General features: G+C 43.1%; 1 protein-coding gene across 3 annotated transcripts in view; it reads left to right on the top strand.

The window, feature by feature from the left end:
- Window positions 1-2386: 2386 nt before the first annotated feature.
- LOC144684335 (beta-crystallin B3-like) overlaps window positions 2387-18036 on the top strand; it is a 45115-nt gene continuing 29465 nt past the window's right edge. The window contains exons 1-3 of one of the 3 annotated variants that reach the window (XM_078547991.1): window positions 2389-2700; window positions 4789-4893; window positions 17781-17850. In XM_078547991.1, coding sequence (XP_078404117.1) covers window positions 2401-2700; window positions 4789-4893; window positions 17781-17850 — 475 coding nt within the window. In that variant the 5' untranslated portion in view covers window positions 2389-2400. Of the gene's footprint in view, window positions 2701-4788; window positions 4894-5779; window positions 5819-17780; window positions 17851-18036 lie in introns of those variants that run through there. The other 2 variants (XM_078547995.1, XM_078547993.1) reach the window with 2 other exon arrangements.

The following is an 18036-nucleotide window of genomic DNA, read 5'->3' as shown; positions in this document are numbered from 1 at the left end:
GGGAAATTACAGGCCGATTAGCCTGACCTCGGTCGTTGGTAAGATTTTAGAGTCCATTATTAAGGATGAGATTTCAGAATACTTGGAAGTGTATGGTAAAATCAGGCAAAGTCAGCATGGTTTCATCAAGGTTTCATCAAATCTGTTAGATTTCTTTGAGGAGGTAACGAGTAGGTTAGACAAAGGAGAGCCAATGGAAGTTATCTACTTGGACTTCCAGAAGGCCTTTGACAAGGTGCCGCACAGCAGGCTGCTCAGTAAGATAAGAGCCCATGGTGTTAGAGGCAAGGTACTAGCATGGATAGAAGATTGGCTGTCTGGCAGGAGGCGGAGAGTGGGGATAAGGGGTCCTTCTCAGGATGGCGGCCGGTGACTAGTGGAGTTCTGCAGGGGTCAGTGTTAGGACCACAGCTTTTCACTTTATACATTAAAGATCTAGATGAAGGAACTGAGGGCATCCTGGCTAAGTTTGCAGACGATACAAAGATGGGTGGAGGGACAGGTAGTATTGAGGAGGCGGGGAGGCTGCAGAAGGATTTGGACAGGTTAGGAGAATGGGCAAAGAAGTGGCAGATGGAATACAACGTGGGGAAGTGTGAAGTCATGCACTTTGGTAGGAAGAATAGAGGCATAGACTATTTTCTAAATGGGGAGAGAATTCAGAAATCTGGAGTGCAAAGGGACTTGGGAGTCCTAGTCCAGGATTCTCCTAAGATTAACTTGCAGGTTGAGTCAGTAGTTAGGAAGGCAAATGCAATGTTAGCATTTATTTCGAGAGGACTAGAATATAAAAGCAGGGATGTGTTTCTGAGGCTTTATAAGGCTCTGGTCAGACCACATGTAAAATATTGTGAGCAATTTTGGGTCCCGTATCTCAGGAAGGATGTGCTGGCCCTGGAGAGGGTCCAGAGGAGGTTCACGAGAACGATCCCAGGAATGAAAGGCTTAACATGTGAGAAACGTTTGAGGACTCTGGGTCTATACTCGATGGAGTTTAGAAGGATGAGGGGGGATCTGATTGATACTTACAGAATACTGAAAGGCCTGGATAGAGTGGACGTGGGGAAGATGTTTCCATTAGCAGGAGAGACTAGGACCCAAGGGCACAGCCTCAGAGTAAAGGGAAGACCTTTTAGAACAGAGATGAGGAGAAACTTCTTTAGCCAGAGAGTGATGAATCTATGGAATTCATTGCCACAGAAGGCTGTGGAGGCCAGGTCATTGAGTGTATTTAAGACCGAGATAGATAGGTTCTTGACTGGTAAGGGGATCAAAGGTTACGGGCAGAAGGCGGGAGAATGGAGTTGAGAAACTTATCAGCCATGATTGAATGGCGGAGCAGACTCGATGGGCCGAATGGCCTAATTTCTGCTCCTATGTCTTATGGTCTTATTCCCGTTCCTCATGATAGTATTTACAGGTCATTATATCTCTTCAATCTTAGTATTTGGTTTGTTCTGTCCCTGTGAAAAGGCATTTCTGTCACACCTTTCAGGTTTAATTTAGGGTCTATACATCAAACATCAGCCCATTTCAGTTCTCTCCACTGATGCTCCTTGCCCTGCTGAATGTCTTCAGAGCTTTGCATTTTGGTCGAAGATTTTTCACCACCTGCGACATTTTGCTGTTTGTACATCCTGTTTATGCTGTGTCACTTTCAAAATATCCGAATTCTGAGATTGCCAGACTCGGGAATTTTGGGATATCAAAGATATGGAAAGGGTTCAGGTCTCCGGATGCCGAGATCTCGAGCATTAATCTGGAGATTTCACAGTAAACTGCAGTGTTGATCTTCTCTTCGGGACCAGATGCTCCCTCTTTAAACCAGCTCATCTTCAATATAATTCAATTCTAACACGTGCAGATTTCAACACCAAGAAAATATTAGTCTACATTCTGCAAACTATTCAGTGCATACAACGGTGTACTTATCAAAGAAGTTCTTCCATTACATTCAGTCATTGCAAAAAGCAAGTGCATTTCAATTATTTGAATTGAAACTCATTTTTGTTTTAAAATGTCACTAATTTTAATGCACCTCTGAGGCCGAAAGAGGATTTCCTTTAATTAAATGGAGTGGCAATAAGCTTCACTTTTTTGCCATCATCAATCTCACTCTTCATTGCTCTTTCTCATTATTCATGCTTATAATAACACAATGACTAATTTATAAAACAAACTGCTTTAAGTAAACTAGAAACAAACAAACAAACCACTTCGCTTTTTTTTTAATCGTTCCAGTCGTTATCCAAGTCTTGAGTTTTGCAGGAAACTTTTTTAATCGCAATTTTTACCCGAGGTGATTTGTTTTGCCTCAGGGAGGTGCTGTATCGCTTTAGAGTTGTGTTCATTTCCTTTATCGTCAGAGCAAGCGACAGTGTACACATTGGGGAGCCAGCAATGGAGTCAGATGGTAGCGATGAAATGCAATGGCAAACAGTCGAACAGAGAAAGTGTGGCGGAGAAAACCTGTATTACAAAATGTATTGCGTCAAAATGGAGCAGTTTCCCGCAGACATTCACAGATTTTGCGATCCTCACTTGCAGCATGGGCGAAGGAGAGAGCTGGTTCAGCTGCTGAGGGATATTGATCAATTGAGTTGCCAAAAGCTGCAAATATTGTTTTCTTTTTCTATTCCAAATCTAGAAGCAATGACCTTTATTTCAGATTTAAAGCAACCTGTGGTTTCAGCTGGTGCTGTGAGTACTACTTAAATTACAACACAATCGTTGTCACTCCTGCGGGTAGATTAACAACTGGCCGCAGCTACAGAGTCTGGGCCCTGTGATGTACACCCCACCCCCTTACTTCACGTATAATATCTAGATTATTTGCTTACGCTCCAAGTCTACTGATTGTACTAGAAATACATTTATTAACTGAAAGCAGGCTCAGGTTAAAGCAGGTCAGACCAGGGGGCACCAAAATTGACTGGCAAGAAGTAACAATCTCACAACCCTAGACATAAACCCTGAGATGTTTGCAAAGGTCATTGTCTTTTGTGGTGTAAAATGTATTGAGCACACTCCCACTGACCTCCCCATCACAATCAATATCTCCCAGTTCCATCACCAGTATCCCTCGCTGCCACTGATAGCACATGGTGCAATGGTCTCTGCCCCAATTATCCCATGTGGTAAATTATTTCATGCTCCAATGGTCTGTGTAAAGAAATTTCTTCTACCTCTCACTCTGAGAAGCGACAACTTTATTTTGGTGACCCCTTGTCACAGACCCCCAATGAAAGGAAACATTTTTCCCATATTCAATTTATTGAAGCCTTTCAACATTTTAAAAACCTGAAATACATGTCCTTTCTCACCAATATAATATTTTGAGAAGACAAAACCTTCAATTAGGAAGAAATGCATTTGTCAGTATATAGCTAAACTTCCAAAATGATGAAGTACCACATGAGAGACTCTTACAAACCCAGATCAGTCATGGATTTGGATTGTACTGAATTGAACATAGGAAATAGGAGCAGGAGTAGGCCATTTGGCCCCTCAAGCCTGTCCCGCTATTCAATTGGATCATGACTGATCATCTCCTTCAATGCCATTTTCCTGCATTATCCCCATGTTCCTTGATGTCTTTACTATCTAGAAATCTATCGATCTGTCTTGAACATACAGAGTGACTGAGCCTCCACAACCCCAGGAGGTGGAGAATTCCAAAGATTCACCACCCTCTGAGTGAAGAAATTCCTCCTCATCTCAGTCCTAAATGGCCTAACCTTTATTCTGAGACTGTGCCCCCTGGTTCTAGACACCATCTCCTCCCACTGTCCCAGTCAGAAGAAACATCCTTCCTGCATCTACCTTGTCAAGCCTTGTAAGATTTCTGTCTGTTTCAAATAGAAAGTGCTGTCTAGAGGGGAATGACTTTGAGCTGCTGATTATTGTATGTGTAAATGCTCTGAAATCACAATCATAATATAAGGTTTGTGGATGAGCCATGCTGGGGAAGGGGGATGTGGGACTTCAAGGAGGAAGCCAAAAATTGCAAAGATCTCAATAGAATTTACACCTAGAGTGATAATTCCCAATAAAACGCAATATGGACAAAAAGGTGCTGTGTTTGGAATTAAAAATTGGAGCCAAAGGTGCTCCATGTGTGGAATAAAACTTACCGAAGGGAATGTTGAAAGGGACCTAGATAGTTGCTTGAGATGGCTGAAGATTGTGAGGCAGCAGCAAATATGTAACTAGGAAACTGGGTTATATTTTAAAGCCAGTTGAGTTCAGATCACCCAAAGTCATGCCGAAGTTGTACGGTGTCCTGAGTACAGGTTATATCTGGATTACGTATACATTCCTGATCACTGTGAAACCAGGGCTCCATCCAGGCCCCAAGATCAACGTCGAGCTGAGCAAAGGAGCGAATCCATGATGTTATGGAGGAGAACTTAATAAACCTGAGCTCTTCAGCCTTGAAAAGTGAAGGCTGAGAGGGAATGTTATAGACAGATAGGATATATAGAATAGTGAAAGTAAATGCAGGCACTACTTTCAGGGCAGGGCACCAGATTAAGAGGCCACAGATTCAGAGTTGTAAAAGGCAAGATGTCAGGAAGCATTTCTTGCTAGAGGGTGATTAACTGTTAGAACAACTTGCTAGGATTGATGCCTGTGGTCAGGTTACTGTATTAATTTAAGAAAAAAACATGTACAGCTTAAAGGGAATACTGTAGTCAGAAAGGATGACATCAAATAATTGAAGGACTGATCATCTAACATTCATTGGGATTCTAACATATCATGTTTAATCTTTTCTTTTAATGTTAGGGAACAGGATACTGGGAGTTTCTACTTCAGAGCCATGGAGTAGATCTGATATCATTTGATACAAATATTGTTTATCCGCCAGAAATGCGATATTCAGAGATTTTGGTAGGTACAATACTTTTATAGAGTGACTCGAGTCATGAGTAAGGTGGAGACTTTTATCTGTCAATTTGTGTTGAGATCTATAAAATAATGTGATTAGGGGTGACTTGTAGACAATTTTGCATTTCTTTTTCTACTTTGCATTGTTTGCCTTAAATTTTCAAACGGCAACAACTTTACCTTTGTTTTATCTTTAATTTGGGTCAAAAGAAAAGGGCTAATTTGCCAATAACTCTGGTCTGAAAAAATAAATCTAAGCCCATAAACAGATCTGTTTCAGCCTAAACTGTAAACTTTATTTCTGCACATAACAATGACAATCTGCATTTACCTGACATCTTTCACATAATATATCGTCTTGTGGTGCTTTCAAAGAGCAAAAAAAGGTAGAAGAGTTTAGGAGAGGAGCAAAGGTTTGCCAAAATGGTATATTTTAAGGGAGCAAAGCAGAGGGATTGTGAGAAAGAATTCTACAGTTTTAAGCTTAGACAGTTAGAGATTATGCTACTGAAGGTGGAGCAGGAGGGAAGGATCGAAAAAGGGCCACAGTCAAAAGAGCAGAGGACACATAAGGTTAGAAGAGCTTACAGGTTGGAAAGGGATAAGTCAGGGAAATGAATGAATAACTGAGGAACCTTGCTCCATTACATGGGGCAGGAGTCACTGGAGGCCGGTGGTGAGGACAGGGATGATGGAGGGGTGTGGAATAAGGAACAGGATGTGGTCATCAAGTTTTGGATTGCTAAATGTTAAACTTGTCTGGGTCAGTTGAAAGAGGACTGGCTTTTCAGGATTTATTTACCCTATTTTTTCTGTATAATCAACAAATCTTTTTTCTTCCTTCAAAATTCCTAATTTGTATCCGGTAGTGAACGGATGAGAAATTGGGTGTCACAAGTGCCCCATGAGCTCCAAGATCGCATCTGTGGTATGTGCAAATACTTGAGGTGAATTGGGTGGATGTCATATTGGTGCAGACATTAGCATGTGCACATTGAATGTCCACTGTATATATGAAGAACGGGTAGACCATGTTGTCAGTTAGCAAGTAATGCTGATTTGACACCAACATCTGCCATTTTAAAGCTCAACACTTAAGCCAACAGCCTCTTTTGCTGAACACATATTCAACAGCAAAAAGGACCAACACCACCCCATCCTCCCCTGTCCCACACCAGCGCTAATTAAAGGGATCGTCAGTGATTTACTGGTTCGTTCCTGGTTGATTTATTCTGCTGGTTATTCTACAAGTGTTTGGTGCTTTCAAGTTGCAAAAGTCTACATGGAGTGGTGTGGCTGAATGATGCAAGATTTTTTGCTGACTTCAAGGCTTTTGTACCAACCAGCAGTTCCCAGACATGGGTGCACTTGGAGCCATTCCCTTTGGAATAAAGCATGACATTGAGAATGAACAGAGACTACAAATACTTCATCCCACTCATTGTAATAGTAAGTGTAATAAAATCATAAAACAAAAGGTCAGTAATGAAATCACTCAAAAATGGAGTAAGTGCCATTCTTAGAGCAAACTCACTGTCCAATCTTTAGCTTGGTAATCAGTGTTGGGCCTTGCAGTGTTCCAGCAAGCTGGAGTACAAGAATAAGGAGCTATTGCTACAATTGTACAGGGCTTTGGTGAAAACACACCTGGAATACTGTGCGCAGTTTTGGTCTCCATCTCTAAGGAAGGATGTACTTGCATTCGAGGTGATACAACGATGATTCACTTGATTGGTTCCTGGGACTGCAGATTGACCTATAATCAGAGACTGAGTAAATTGGACCTATTCTGTCTGGAGTTCTGAAAAATGAGAGGTGATCGCATTGAAACATACAAAATTCTGAAGGGGCTACCCTGCGGTAGAAATGGAGAAGCTGTTTCCCCTGGCTGGGAAATCTAGAACATGTGGGCACAGTCTCGGGATAAGAAGTCGATCATTCAGGATTGGGAAGATGAGAAATTTCTTCTCTCGAAGTGTTGTGAACCTTTGGAATTGTCCATTGAGTGTGGATGCTCCTCTGTTGAGTATATTTAAGGCTAAGATAGACAGAACTTTGGTATCTCGAGAATCGAGGGATAGGGGATGTGGGTGGGAAAGTTGAGTTGAGGAAAAAGATCAGCTGGGACCTAGGGGGTGTCTGATCTTCTGCTGCGCCTATTTCTTATGTGCTGATGTTATATGGCTGATTGCTGCTGTTGTCTTTGGCTGAGTGCAACTTGAACCAATATCACGTCTCCTTGTAGCTTAATCCAAAGTTTAACTGGGGGAAGTGGGATTCCTGCCCAATCTGACCATAGAAATGTAGCATAAAATTGTACATTAATAAAGTTTGTTGTTTGTTTTCAGTTACTTCCAAATGCACTGTTCTGGCCTCACTGAATTTTCACAAAAACTGTTCAGCAGCTAGTGTCTGCAGACATATTTGTGTACAGCACTATTCAAGTTAGGTCCCATTTCCCAACCAGAATACAACTAACACTGAACAGAGCATGGTGTTGAATTATAATTAGAGTCTGGGAAGAGCATCCTCTGCAGTCACCGTCGCTGTGAAACAGTCTGGGGAAGAGCATCCTCTGCAGTCACCGTCGCTGTGAAACAGTCTGGGGAAGAGCGTCCTCTGCAGTCACCGTCGTCGTGAAGCAGTCTGGGAAGAGCGTCCTCTGCCGTCACTGTCGCCGTGAAGCAGTCTGGGAAGAGCGTCCTCTGCAGTCACCGTCGCTGTGAAGCAGTCTGGGAAGAGCGTCCTCTGCAGTCACCGTCGCTGTGAAGCAGTCTGGGAAGAGCGTCCTCTGCAGTCACTGTCGCCGTGAAGCAGTCTGGGGAAGAGCGTCCTCTGCAGTCACCGTCGTTGTGAAGCAGTCTGGGAAGAGCGTCCTCTGCAGTCACTGTCGCCGTGAAGCAGTCTGGGAAGAGCGTCCTCTGCAGTCACTGTCGCTGTGAAGCAGTCTGGGAAGAGTGTCCTCTGCAGTCACCGTCGCTGAGAAGCAGTCTGGGAAGAGCGTCCTCTGCAGTCAGCATCGCCGTGAAGCAGCCTGGGAAGAGTGTCCTCTGCAGTCTCCGTCGCTGTGAAACAGTCTGGGAAGAGCGTCCTCTGCAGTCTCCGTTGCTGTGAAACAGTCTGAGAAGAGCGTCCTCTGCAGTCAGCATCGCCGTGAAGCAGCCTGGGAAGAGTGTTGTCTGCAGTCTCCGTAGCTGTGAAACAGTCTGGGAAGAGCGTCCTCTGCAGTCTCCATCGCTGTGAAACAGTCTGGGAAGAGCGTCCTCTGCAGTCACCGTTGTCGTGAAGCAGTCGGGGAGGAGTGTCCTCTGCAGTCACCGTCGCCGTGAAGCAGTCTGGGAAGAGTGTCCTCTGCAGTCACTGTCGCTGAATGAAAAAAAACAAAGAGTGACATCACAGGAAAACCGTAAGTTCATTGGTTGGTAAGTAACTGCTAGTTTGAACTACCTATTCTAAGTTGATTTCAGATTAAAGGTGACTACTGGGGCCCAGGATCGGAGGCCTAACACTTCAGTTTCAACTCAGCAGAGAGAGCGAGTCCCAGTTGATTTTAAAAAGTGTATTTTGAATCTCTATTCTAACTTGCTTTCAGATTAAAGGTAAATAGGAGAAATATTTTACAGATTGATAAATTAAAGACCAGTAGGAAATTTAAAAACAAATTGAAAAACTAATTAAATAAAGTAGAGATGCAGGGTCAGGCGATGTGTTGTAGCCGCATGATATGGGAGCTGGTGGACCCCATTGTGGCTCCTAGTGACCATATCTGTAGCAAGTGTTGGTTGCTCGAGGAACTCCGGCTCAGAGTTGATGAGCTGGAATCTGAGCTTCGGACACTGCGACACATCAGGGAGGGGGTGAGTTACCTGGACGCAGTTTTCAGGAGACAGTCACACCCCTTAGATTAACTACCTTAAATTCGGTCAGTGGTCAGGGACAGGAGGGTGTGACTATAAGTGAGGCATGTAGAGAGATCCAGGAAGTAGGGCTGCAGGAGCCTCAGCCCTTGCCCTTATCCAACAGATTCGAGATTCTCGCTCCCTGTGTGGACGAGAGCGGGGACTGTAGGGAGGATGAGCAAACTGACCATAGCACCGTGATACAGGGAGCCATTCAAGTGGTGGGGAGAAAAGAGAAATGTAGTTGTAATCGGGATAGTATAGTTAGGGGAATAGATACTGTTCTCTGTAGCCGGGATCAAGAGGCCAGAAGGCTGTGTTGCCTACCTGGTGCCAGGGTTAAGGATATCTCATCTGGGCTGCAGAGGAACTTGGAGTGGGAGGGGAAAGATCCAGTTGTCGTGGTCCACGTAGGTACCAACGATATAGGTAGAACGAGGAAAGAGGGTTCTGCTGAGGGAATACGAGCAGCTAGGGGCTAAATTAAAAAGCAGAACCAAAATAATAATCTTCAGATTATCACCTGAACTATGAACTAATTGGCACAGGGTCAATAAGATTAAAGAGGGAAATGCACGGTTCAGAGTTTGGTGTGGGAGAAATGGGTTCAAATTCATGGGACATTGGCACCAGTGCTGGGGAAAGAGGGGGCTATTCCGTTCGGACAGGCTCCACTTGAATTGGCTGGGACCAGTGTCCTGGCGAATCGCATAACTAGGGTTATAGATAGGACTTTGAACTAAATAGTTGGGGGGAGGGTTCAGTTGAATGGAAATATAAAAAATCAAAGTTTAAGGAGAGGGTAAGAGTGCAGGTTAGTGTCGAGGCTGATTGTTACCAAAAAGTGAAAGGAAGGGACAGAGTGTGTGAACGTCATATTGCACCAAAGAATCACATAAGAGTAGGGAAAATTGACAATAGGGCAAACTTAAAGGCTTTGTATCTGAATGAGCGTAGCATTCGGAATAAAACTAATGAGTTAACAGCGCAAATAGAGATAAATAGGTAGGATTTAGTGGCGATTACTGAGAAGTGGTTACAGGGAGAACAGGTTTGGGAGTTGAATATCCAAGGGTACTCAGTGTTTTGGAAGGATAGGCAGGAAGGAAAAGGAGGTGATGTAGCTTTGTTATTAAAGTAAGAGATCAGTGCTATAGTGAGGAATGATATAGGCACTGGAGAGCAAGACATAGAGTCAGTCTGGGTAGAAATAAGAAATAGCAAGGGAAAGAAGTCCCTGGTGGGAGTAATCTATAGATCCCCATAAGTAGTTCAGCAGTAGGGCACAGTTTAAACCAGGAAATAATGGGAGCATGTAAGAAAGGCACTGCAATAATCATGGATGATTTTCATATGCATATAGACTGGACTAATCAAATTGGCAAGGGTAGCCTCGAAGGAGAGTTCATAGAGTGTATTAGAGATTGTTTCTTGGAGCAATATGTTGCGGAATCAACCAGGGAGCAGGCTATTCTGGATTTGGTTTTGTGTAATGAGATGGGATTAATTAATGATCTCATAGTAAAGGATCCTCTAGGGAAGAGTGATCAATAGCATGCTAGAATTTCAAGTTCAGTTTGAGAGCGAGAAACATGAGTCCCACATTTGTTCTGGAGTTAAACAAAGGTAACTACATAGGCATGAGGGCAGATTTGGCCCTAGTGGACTGGACAGGAAGACTACAAGGTAGGGTAGTTGATGAACAGTGGCAGATATTTAAGAAGATGTTCAATTCCTCCCAAGTAAAATATATTCCAAAGAGGGAGAAAGATGGTAAGAGGGGGAAAAAGCATCCATGGCTAAGCAAGGAAGTTAAAGATAACATAAAGGCAAAAACTAAGGCATACCAAATTGCAAACATCAGTGGCAGGCTGGAAGATTGGGAAACCTTTAAAGATCAACAATGGGTTACTAAAAAAATAATAAAAAGAGCAAAGGTAAATTATGAAGGAAAACTAGCGCAAAATGTAAAAACTGATAGCAAAAGCTACTGCAAGTATATAAAAGGAAAGAGAGTAGCTAAAGTGAATGTTGGTCCCTTGGAGGATGAGACTGGGGAGTTAATAATGGGGAATGCAGAAATGGCAGAGACGCTTAATCAATATTTTGCCTCAGTTTTCACAGTGGAGGACACTAGTACCACCCCAATAGTAACAGGTAGTGCAGAGGGTATAGAGAAGGAGGAACTTAGAACAATCACCATCACTAGAGAAAAAGTACTGAGCAAACTATTGGGATTAAAGGGTGACAAGTCCCCAGGACCTGATGGCCTACATCCCAGGGTCTTAAAGGAAGTGGCAGCAGAGATAGTGGATGCATTGGCCATAATATTCCAAAATTCCCTGGATTCTGGAAAGGTTCCAGTGGATTGGAAAAATGCTAATATTCAAAAATTATTCAAAAAGGGGAGGAGGCAGAAAGTAGGAAACTATAGACCAGTTAGTTTAACGTCTGTCATTGGGAAATTGTTGGAATCCATTATTAAGGAAGTAGTAATGGGGCATTTGGAAAGTCAAAATGCAATCCATCAGAGGCAGCATGGTTTTATGAAGAGTAAATCGTGTTTGACTAATTTGCTGGAGTTCTTTGAAGATGTGACAAGCAAAGTGGATAGTGGGGATCCTGTAGATGTAGTATATCTGGATTTCCAGAAGGCCTTTGATAAGGTGTCGCACAAAAGATTAATACAGAAGATAAGATCACACAGAGTTAGGGGTAATATATTAGCTTGAATAGAGGATTGACTAACCAACAGAAAGCAGAGAGTCGGGATAAATGGGTCTTTTTCTGGATGGCAAGCTGTAACTAGTGGGGTGCCACAGGATTTGGTCCTTGGGCCCCAACTATTTACAATCTATATTAATGACTTGGATTCAGGGATAGAAGGTACTATAGCTAAATTTGCAGATGACACCAAAATAGGTGGGAAAGTAAGTTGAAATGAAGAAATAAGAAATTTACAAATGGATATGGAAAGGTTAGGTGAATGGGCCAAAATTTGGCAGATGGAGTTTAACGTGGATAAGTGTGAGGTTATCCATTTTAGTCGGAAGAATAAAAAGGTGACTTATTATTTAAATGGAGAGAAACTTCAGAATGCTTCAGTGCAGAGGGTTCTGGGTGTCCTCGTGCATGAATCGCTGAAAGCTAGTATGCAGGTACAGCAGGTAATAAGGAAGGCAAATGGAATTTTGGCATTTGTTGCTAAAGGAATAGAGTATAAAAATAGGGAAGTGTTGTTGCAACTGTACAAGGCATTGGTGAGACCGCACCTGGAGTACTATGCACAGTTTTGGTCCCCTTACTTGAGGAAGGATGTAGTTGCATTGGAGGTGGTTCAGAGGAGGTTCACTAGATTGATTCCAGAGATGCGGGACTTGTTTTATGAGGAGAGATTGAGCAGTTTAGGCCTATACTCGCTAGAGTTTAGAAGGATGAGAGGAGGTCTAATTGAGGTATATAAGATGCTAAAGGGGATAGACAAAGTAGACGTGGAGCGGATGTTTCCTCTTCTGGGGCATTCTAGAATGAGAGGCCATAGTTTTAGGCTAAGGGGTGGTAGATTTAAATCAGAGATGTGGAGGAATTACTTTTCTCAAAGGGTCGTGAATCCGTGGAATTCACTACCTCAGAGTGCAGTGGATGCCCGGACGCTGAGTAAATTTAAGGAGGAGATAGACAGATTTTTAATTAGTAATGGGTTGAAAGGTTATGGGGAGAGGGCGGGAAATTGGAGTTGAGGCCACAATGAGATCAGCCATGATTGTATTGAATGGTGGGGCAGCCTCGAGGGGCTGAATTGCCGACTCCTGCTCCTAGTTCTTATGTTCTTATAAGACGGAGAGAAATACAAGTTTTGCACAGTCCTTTTGAAGCTGAGGCTCTAATGGATAATTAGCAGCAGAAACTAATTGTAACAATCTAGGGAGCTGTCTTACACACCAGCCAGATGTGATGAGAGGTTAACATCATTTTCCAAAAAGCAAATACGCTTCAAGGTATGATTCATTGTTTTGAGATGCCCTAAGGATATGAAAGATGCTTTATAAATTCAGCTGTTCTTTTAAGTTATTGCTTTTAAAGTTTCAGTTCATTTAAATGGGCAATGTGAAAATATAAATTATGATGACCTGAGTAAGAAAATAGGTTATTAAATATATAATGGTTTGGTGGTACAGAACTTGAGTATTGCTGAAAAAAAAAGACATGTTGAAGCCTTTCGCCTTGCACTCATCAGGTCACCAAGAATACCAATATGAGGGGAAAACAACAATTTATACTCTATGTGAAATGCGTGCTGATTGGTTGGCAAGCGGACTGTGACTGGTAGGGGTGTTGCCATGGAGAATGCAAGCCTACCTTCACTGGTCAATATACGTGTAGGATTCTTACATTTCCACGCGCTATAAGATTGGTCTTATCGGCTGTCTTGTAAATAGTCCCGAGCCGTTTGCTTACCAGGCACGCTTGATGCCGAAATAGGGCGCATCAAAGGCATCCTGCAGGATGATGGCTACCCTGATCAGATCATTTCTTGCTGTATATCATGCAAACTCACGAACGGGCCTAAGGCCGTCACTTTCAGCCCTGAATAGTGCCCAGTCTACCTTGGATTACCCTGGAAGGGCAAGGTATCTCAAAAAATTGCGCAACAGGTGAAGCTAGCTGTTTTGTGCTGATACTACGCAGTAGTAACACGAGTGGTATTCACCACTAACCAGATGCTGCCATCAAACCAAAACGACATTCTGCCTATCACACAATTGAGTAATGTGGAGTATGAATTTCAGTGCCAGTGTGAAGCTAGGTATGTAGGCCGCGCGTCCCAAAGACTGGCGGATCGTATCAGACAGCATGTTCCAGCCGCTGTTCACAATGGGCAAGGTACAGACCGGATCCAACCAGCTCAAATTTGCAACACTCAAAACACAGTGCCCAACATTAGATGTGATTCTGTGAATGGACAACATTTGCTAAATAATCCTCAGTGTGCCAAAAATTACGCTGACAACCAATTTAAGATTGTCAGTCAGGCTTGCAGTGTGGCACATTTGTGTGTACTGGAAACTACATATATTAATACACGGGGCCCTGTTCTTTGCAGACAGAATGAACATGAACACACATTGCGCCTGTTTCAGCTAAACAAAGTAAGTGACAGCCATTCGCTGACTCATTCCTCAGGTCAGTGCCTTGACCAATTAGGGTCAAGTTGCCTGGTTTAAATGTCAAACAATGCATTTGCAGTTTGTCAGCCACCATCACTGGTGCATTCTCCATGGCAACACCTCTACCTATCAGTTCACTTGCCAACCAATCAGCAACCTCTTCACATACAGTCTAAATTGTTGTCTTCCCCTGATATTGGTATTCTTGTGAAGTGTCCTGATGAGTGCAAGACAAGTAGCTTTGACATGTCTCTTTTTTCAGCAATATTAACTACATACTAACTTTGAATTGATATGGATTTTTAAATACTATATATTAAATGTAGTTGAATTGTACAAATTGTGTATTCTTTTTATTAATTCATGGGATGTGGGTGTTGCTGGCTAGGCCAGTATTTATTGCCCATCCCTAATAGCCCTTGAGAAAGTGGGGGTGAGCTGCCTTCTTGAACCACCACAGTCCATGTGGTGTAGGTACACCCACAGTGCTGTTAGAAAGGGTGTTCCAGCGTTTTGACCCAGCGACAGTGAGGGAACGGCAATATATTTCCAAGTCAGGATGGTGAGTGGTTTGTCGGGGAACTTGCAGGTGGTGGTGTTCTCATGTGCCTGCTGCCCTTGTCCTTCTAGGTGGTAGAGGTTGTGGGTTTCTAAGGTACTGTCAAAGAAACCTTACTGAGTTGCTGCAGTGCATCTTGTAGATGGCACACACTGCTGCCACATTTCATCGGTGGTGGAGGGGCTGAATGTTTAAGGTGGTGAATGGGGTGCCAATCAAACAGACTACTTTGTCCTGAATGGTATCCAGCTTCTTGAGTGTTCTTGGAGCTGCACTCATCCAGGCAAGTGACTTGTGTCTTGTAGATGGTGGACAAGCTTTGGGGAGTCAGGAGGTGGGTTACTCACCGTAGAATTCCTAGTCTCTGAACGGCTGTAGTAGTCACAGTATTTATAAGGCTGCTCAAGTTCATTTCTGGTCAATGATAGCCCCCAGGATGTTTATAGCAGGGGATTCAGCAATGGTAATGCTATTGAACGTCAAGGGGAGATGGTTTGATTCTCTCTTGTTGGAGATGGTCATTGCCTGGCACTTATGTGGCGCAAAAGTTACTTGCCACTTATCAGTCCAAGCCTGAACGTTGTCCAGGTCTTGCTGCATATGGACGCAGACTGCTTCAGTATCTGAGGAGTCGCGAATGGTGCTGAACATTGTGCAATCATCAGCGAACATCCCCACTTCAGATCCAATGATGGAAGGAAGTCATTGATGAAGCAGCTGAAGATGGTTGGGCTTAGGATACTAGCCTGAGGAACTCCTGTAGCGATGCCCTGGGACTGAGATGATTGACCTCCAACAACCATAATCATCTTCCTTTGTACTCTGAGGATGTAACAAGCAATGTAGATAAAGGGGAACCAGTAGATGTGGTGTACTTGGATTTCCAGAATGCATTTAACAAGGTGCCACATCAAAGGTTACTACACAGAATAAGAGCTTATGGTGTAAAGGGTGACATTTTAGCATGGATGGAGGATTGGTTAGCTAACAGGAAACAGAAAGTAGGCATAAATGAGTCATTCTTGGATTGGCAAGATGTAAGAAGTGGAATGCCACATGGATCAGTGCTGGGGTCTAAACTATTAAATTTATATCAACGACTTTAATGAAGGGTCCAAATGTATGGTTGTTAAATTTGCTGATGACGCAAAGATAAGTAGGAAAGTAACTTGTGAAGAGCGCATAAGGAGTCTTCAAAGGGATATAGATAGGTTAAGTATGTGGGCAAAAAGTTGGCAGATGAATATTATGTGGGGAAAATGTGAACTTGTCCACCTTGGCAAGAAGAATAGAAAAGCAGCATATTATTTGGATGGAGAGAAATTGCAGAACTCTGCAGTACAGACAGATCTGGGTATCCTGGTACATGAATCACATAGTTAGTATGCGGGTACATCAAGTGATTATGAAGGTAAATGGAATGTTGACGTTTATTGCAAGGGGAATGGAATATAAACATAGAGAAGTTTTGCTACAAGGCATTGGTGAAACCACATCTAGAGTACAAAGTACAGTTTTGGTATCTTTACTTAAGAAATAATTACATTGGAAGCAGTGCAGAGAAGGTTCACTCAACTGATTCTGGGAATAAGGGGATTGCTTTATGAGGAAAGTTTGGGCAGGTTGGGCCTGTATCTATTGGAGTTTAGAAAAGCGAGAAGTGATCTCATTGAAACATATAAGATCCTGAATGTTCTCAACAGGCGGATACTGAGAGGATGAGGGACAAACTAGAACTAGGGGACACAGTTTAAAAATAAGGGGTCGCCCATTGAAGTCGGAGATGAGGAGAAATTTATTTTCGCAAAGGATCGTGAGTCAGGAATTTTCTTCCCCAGAGATCAGTGGAGGCGGGGGAATATTTTTAAGGCAGAGGTAGATAGATTCCTATCTAACAAGGGAGTCAAAAGGTGCTGGGGATAGGCAGGAAAGTGGAGTTAGGGCCATATTCAGATCAGCCATGATCTTATCAAATGACGAAGCAGGCTCCAGGGGCTGAATGGCCTACTCCTGCACCTAATTCATATGTTTGTTTGTTCCTAGCTAGATATGACTCCAACCAGTGGAGAGTTTTCCCTTGATTCGCATTGACTTCAGTTTTGCTAGGGCTCCTTGATGCCACACCAGGTCAAGTGCAACCTTGGTGTCAATGGCTGATGTCACTTCACTTCTTGAGTTCAGCTCTTTTGTCCATGTTTGGACTAATGCTGTAATGAGGTCAGGAGTGGGGGTGGCCCTGGCACAACCCAAACTGAACATCAGTGAGCAAGTTATTGCTGAGTAAGTACCATGTCATAGCACCGTCAACAATCCCTTCCATCACTTTGCTGATGATTGAGCGTAGACTGATGGGGCGTAATGGGTCGGGTTGGTTTTGCCCTGCTTTTTGTAGACAGGACATACCTGGGCATTTTTCCACATTGCCAAGTAGATGCCAGTGTTGTAACTGTACTGGAACAGCTTAGCTAGGGACATGGCTAGTTCTGGGGCACAAGTCTTCTGTACTGCTTCCAGAATATTGTCAGGGCCCATAGCCTTTGCAGTATCCAGTGCCTTCAGCCATTTCTTGATATCACATGGAGTGAATTTAATTGGCTGAAGACTGGCACCTGTGATGCTGGGAGGATGCTCAAGAGGAGGCCGAGATGGATCATTCAATTTGCGCTGCTGACTGAAGATGGTTGCAAATCCTTCAGCCTTGTCTTTTGCACTGATGAGCTGGGCTCCCCCATCAATGAGGATGGGGATATTTGTGAAGCTTCCTTTCCCTGTTAGTTATTTAATTGTCCACCACCATTCACGGCTGGATGTGGCAGGACTGCATAGCTTAGATCTGATCTGTTGATTATGGGATCGCTTAGCTCTGTCTGCCACATGCTGCTTCCGCTGTTTGGTATGCAAATAGTCCTGTGTTGTAGCTTCACCAAAATTGGCACCTCATTTTTAGGTATGCCTTGTGCTGCTCCTGGCATGCCCTCCTGCACTCCTCATTGAACCAGGGTTGATCCCCTGGCTTGATGACAGTGGTAGAGTTGGGGATATGCCAGGCCATGAGGTTACAGACTGTGGTTGAATACAATTCTGATGCTGCTGATATATTGTATTACCAAGTACAGTTTGACTAATTTGACAGTATTGATCAACGTTATAGGTATTTAAAATTGTTGTCAGGTGACCAAAGTTCTCTGTCATTAGAAATAGTTAACCTAACAATAAGCTGGGGAAGAAAGTATTTATTGCTACATTTTCTTTTTGTAACTTTAGACCAGTGGCCCTGAAATCCTGGATCAGTTTCCCGACAGAGCGCTTTTTCTGGCCTGGCCAGACATAGATGGTAAGAAAGGAAGGGCTTCTATTCTGGGAAAAATTGTCTCTGGCTCGAGGTAATTTGTTATTCTTTCCCAATGGCATGTTGAGAAAAATGACATAACCTTATGTACAATATTTAAAACAGTTCAAGTGGGGTTTGGCTGGTACACTGCTAGAATTCAAAGCAATTAACTGATTAAAGCTCAAAGAT

The sequence above is a fragment of the Cetorhinus maximus genome, chromosome 9 (assembly GCF_964194155.1).
Source record: "Cetorhinus maximus chromosome 9, sCetMax3.hap1.1, whole genome shotgun sequence".
NCBI classification, from domain to species: Eukaryota; Metazoa; Chordata; class Chondrichthyes; order Lamniformes; family Cetorhinidae; genus Cetorhinus; species Cetorhinus maximus.
The sequence above is the reverse complement of the archived record's forward strand: the minus strand, read 5'-3'. Positions and strand labels throughout refer to the sequence as shown.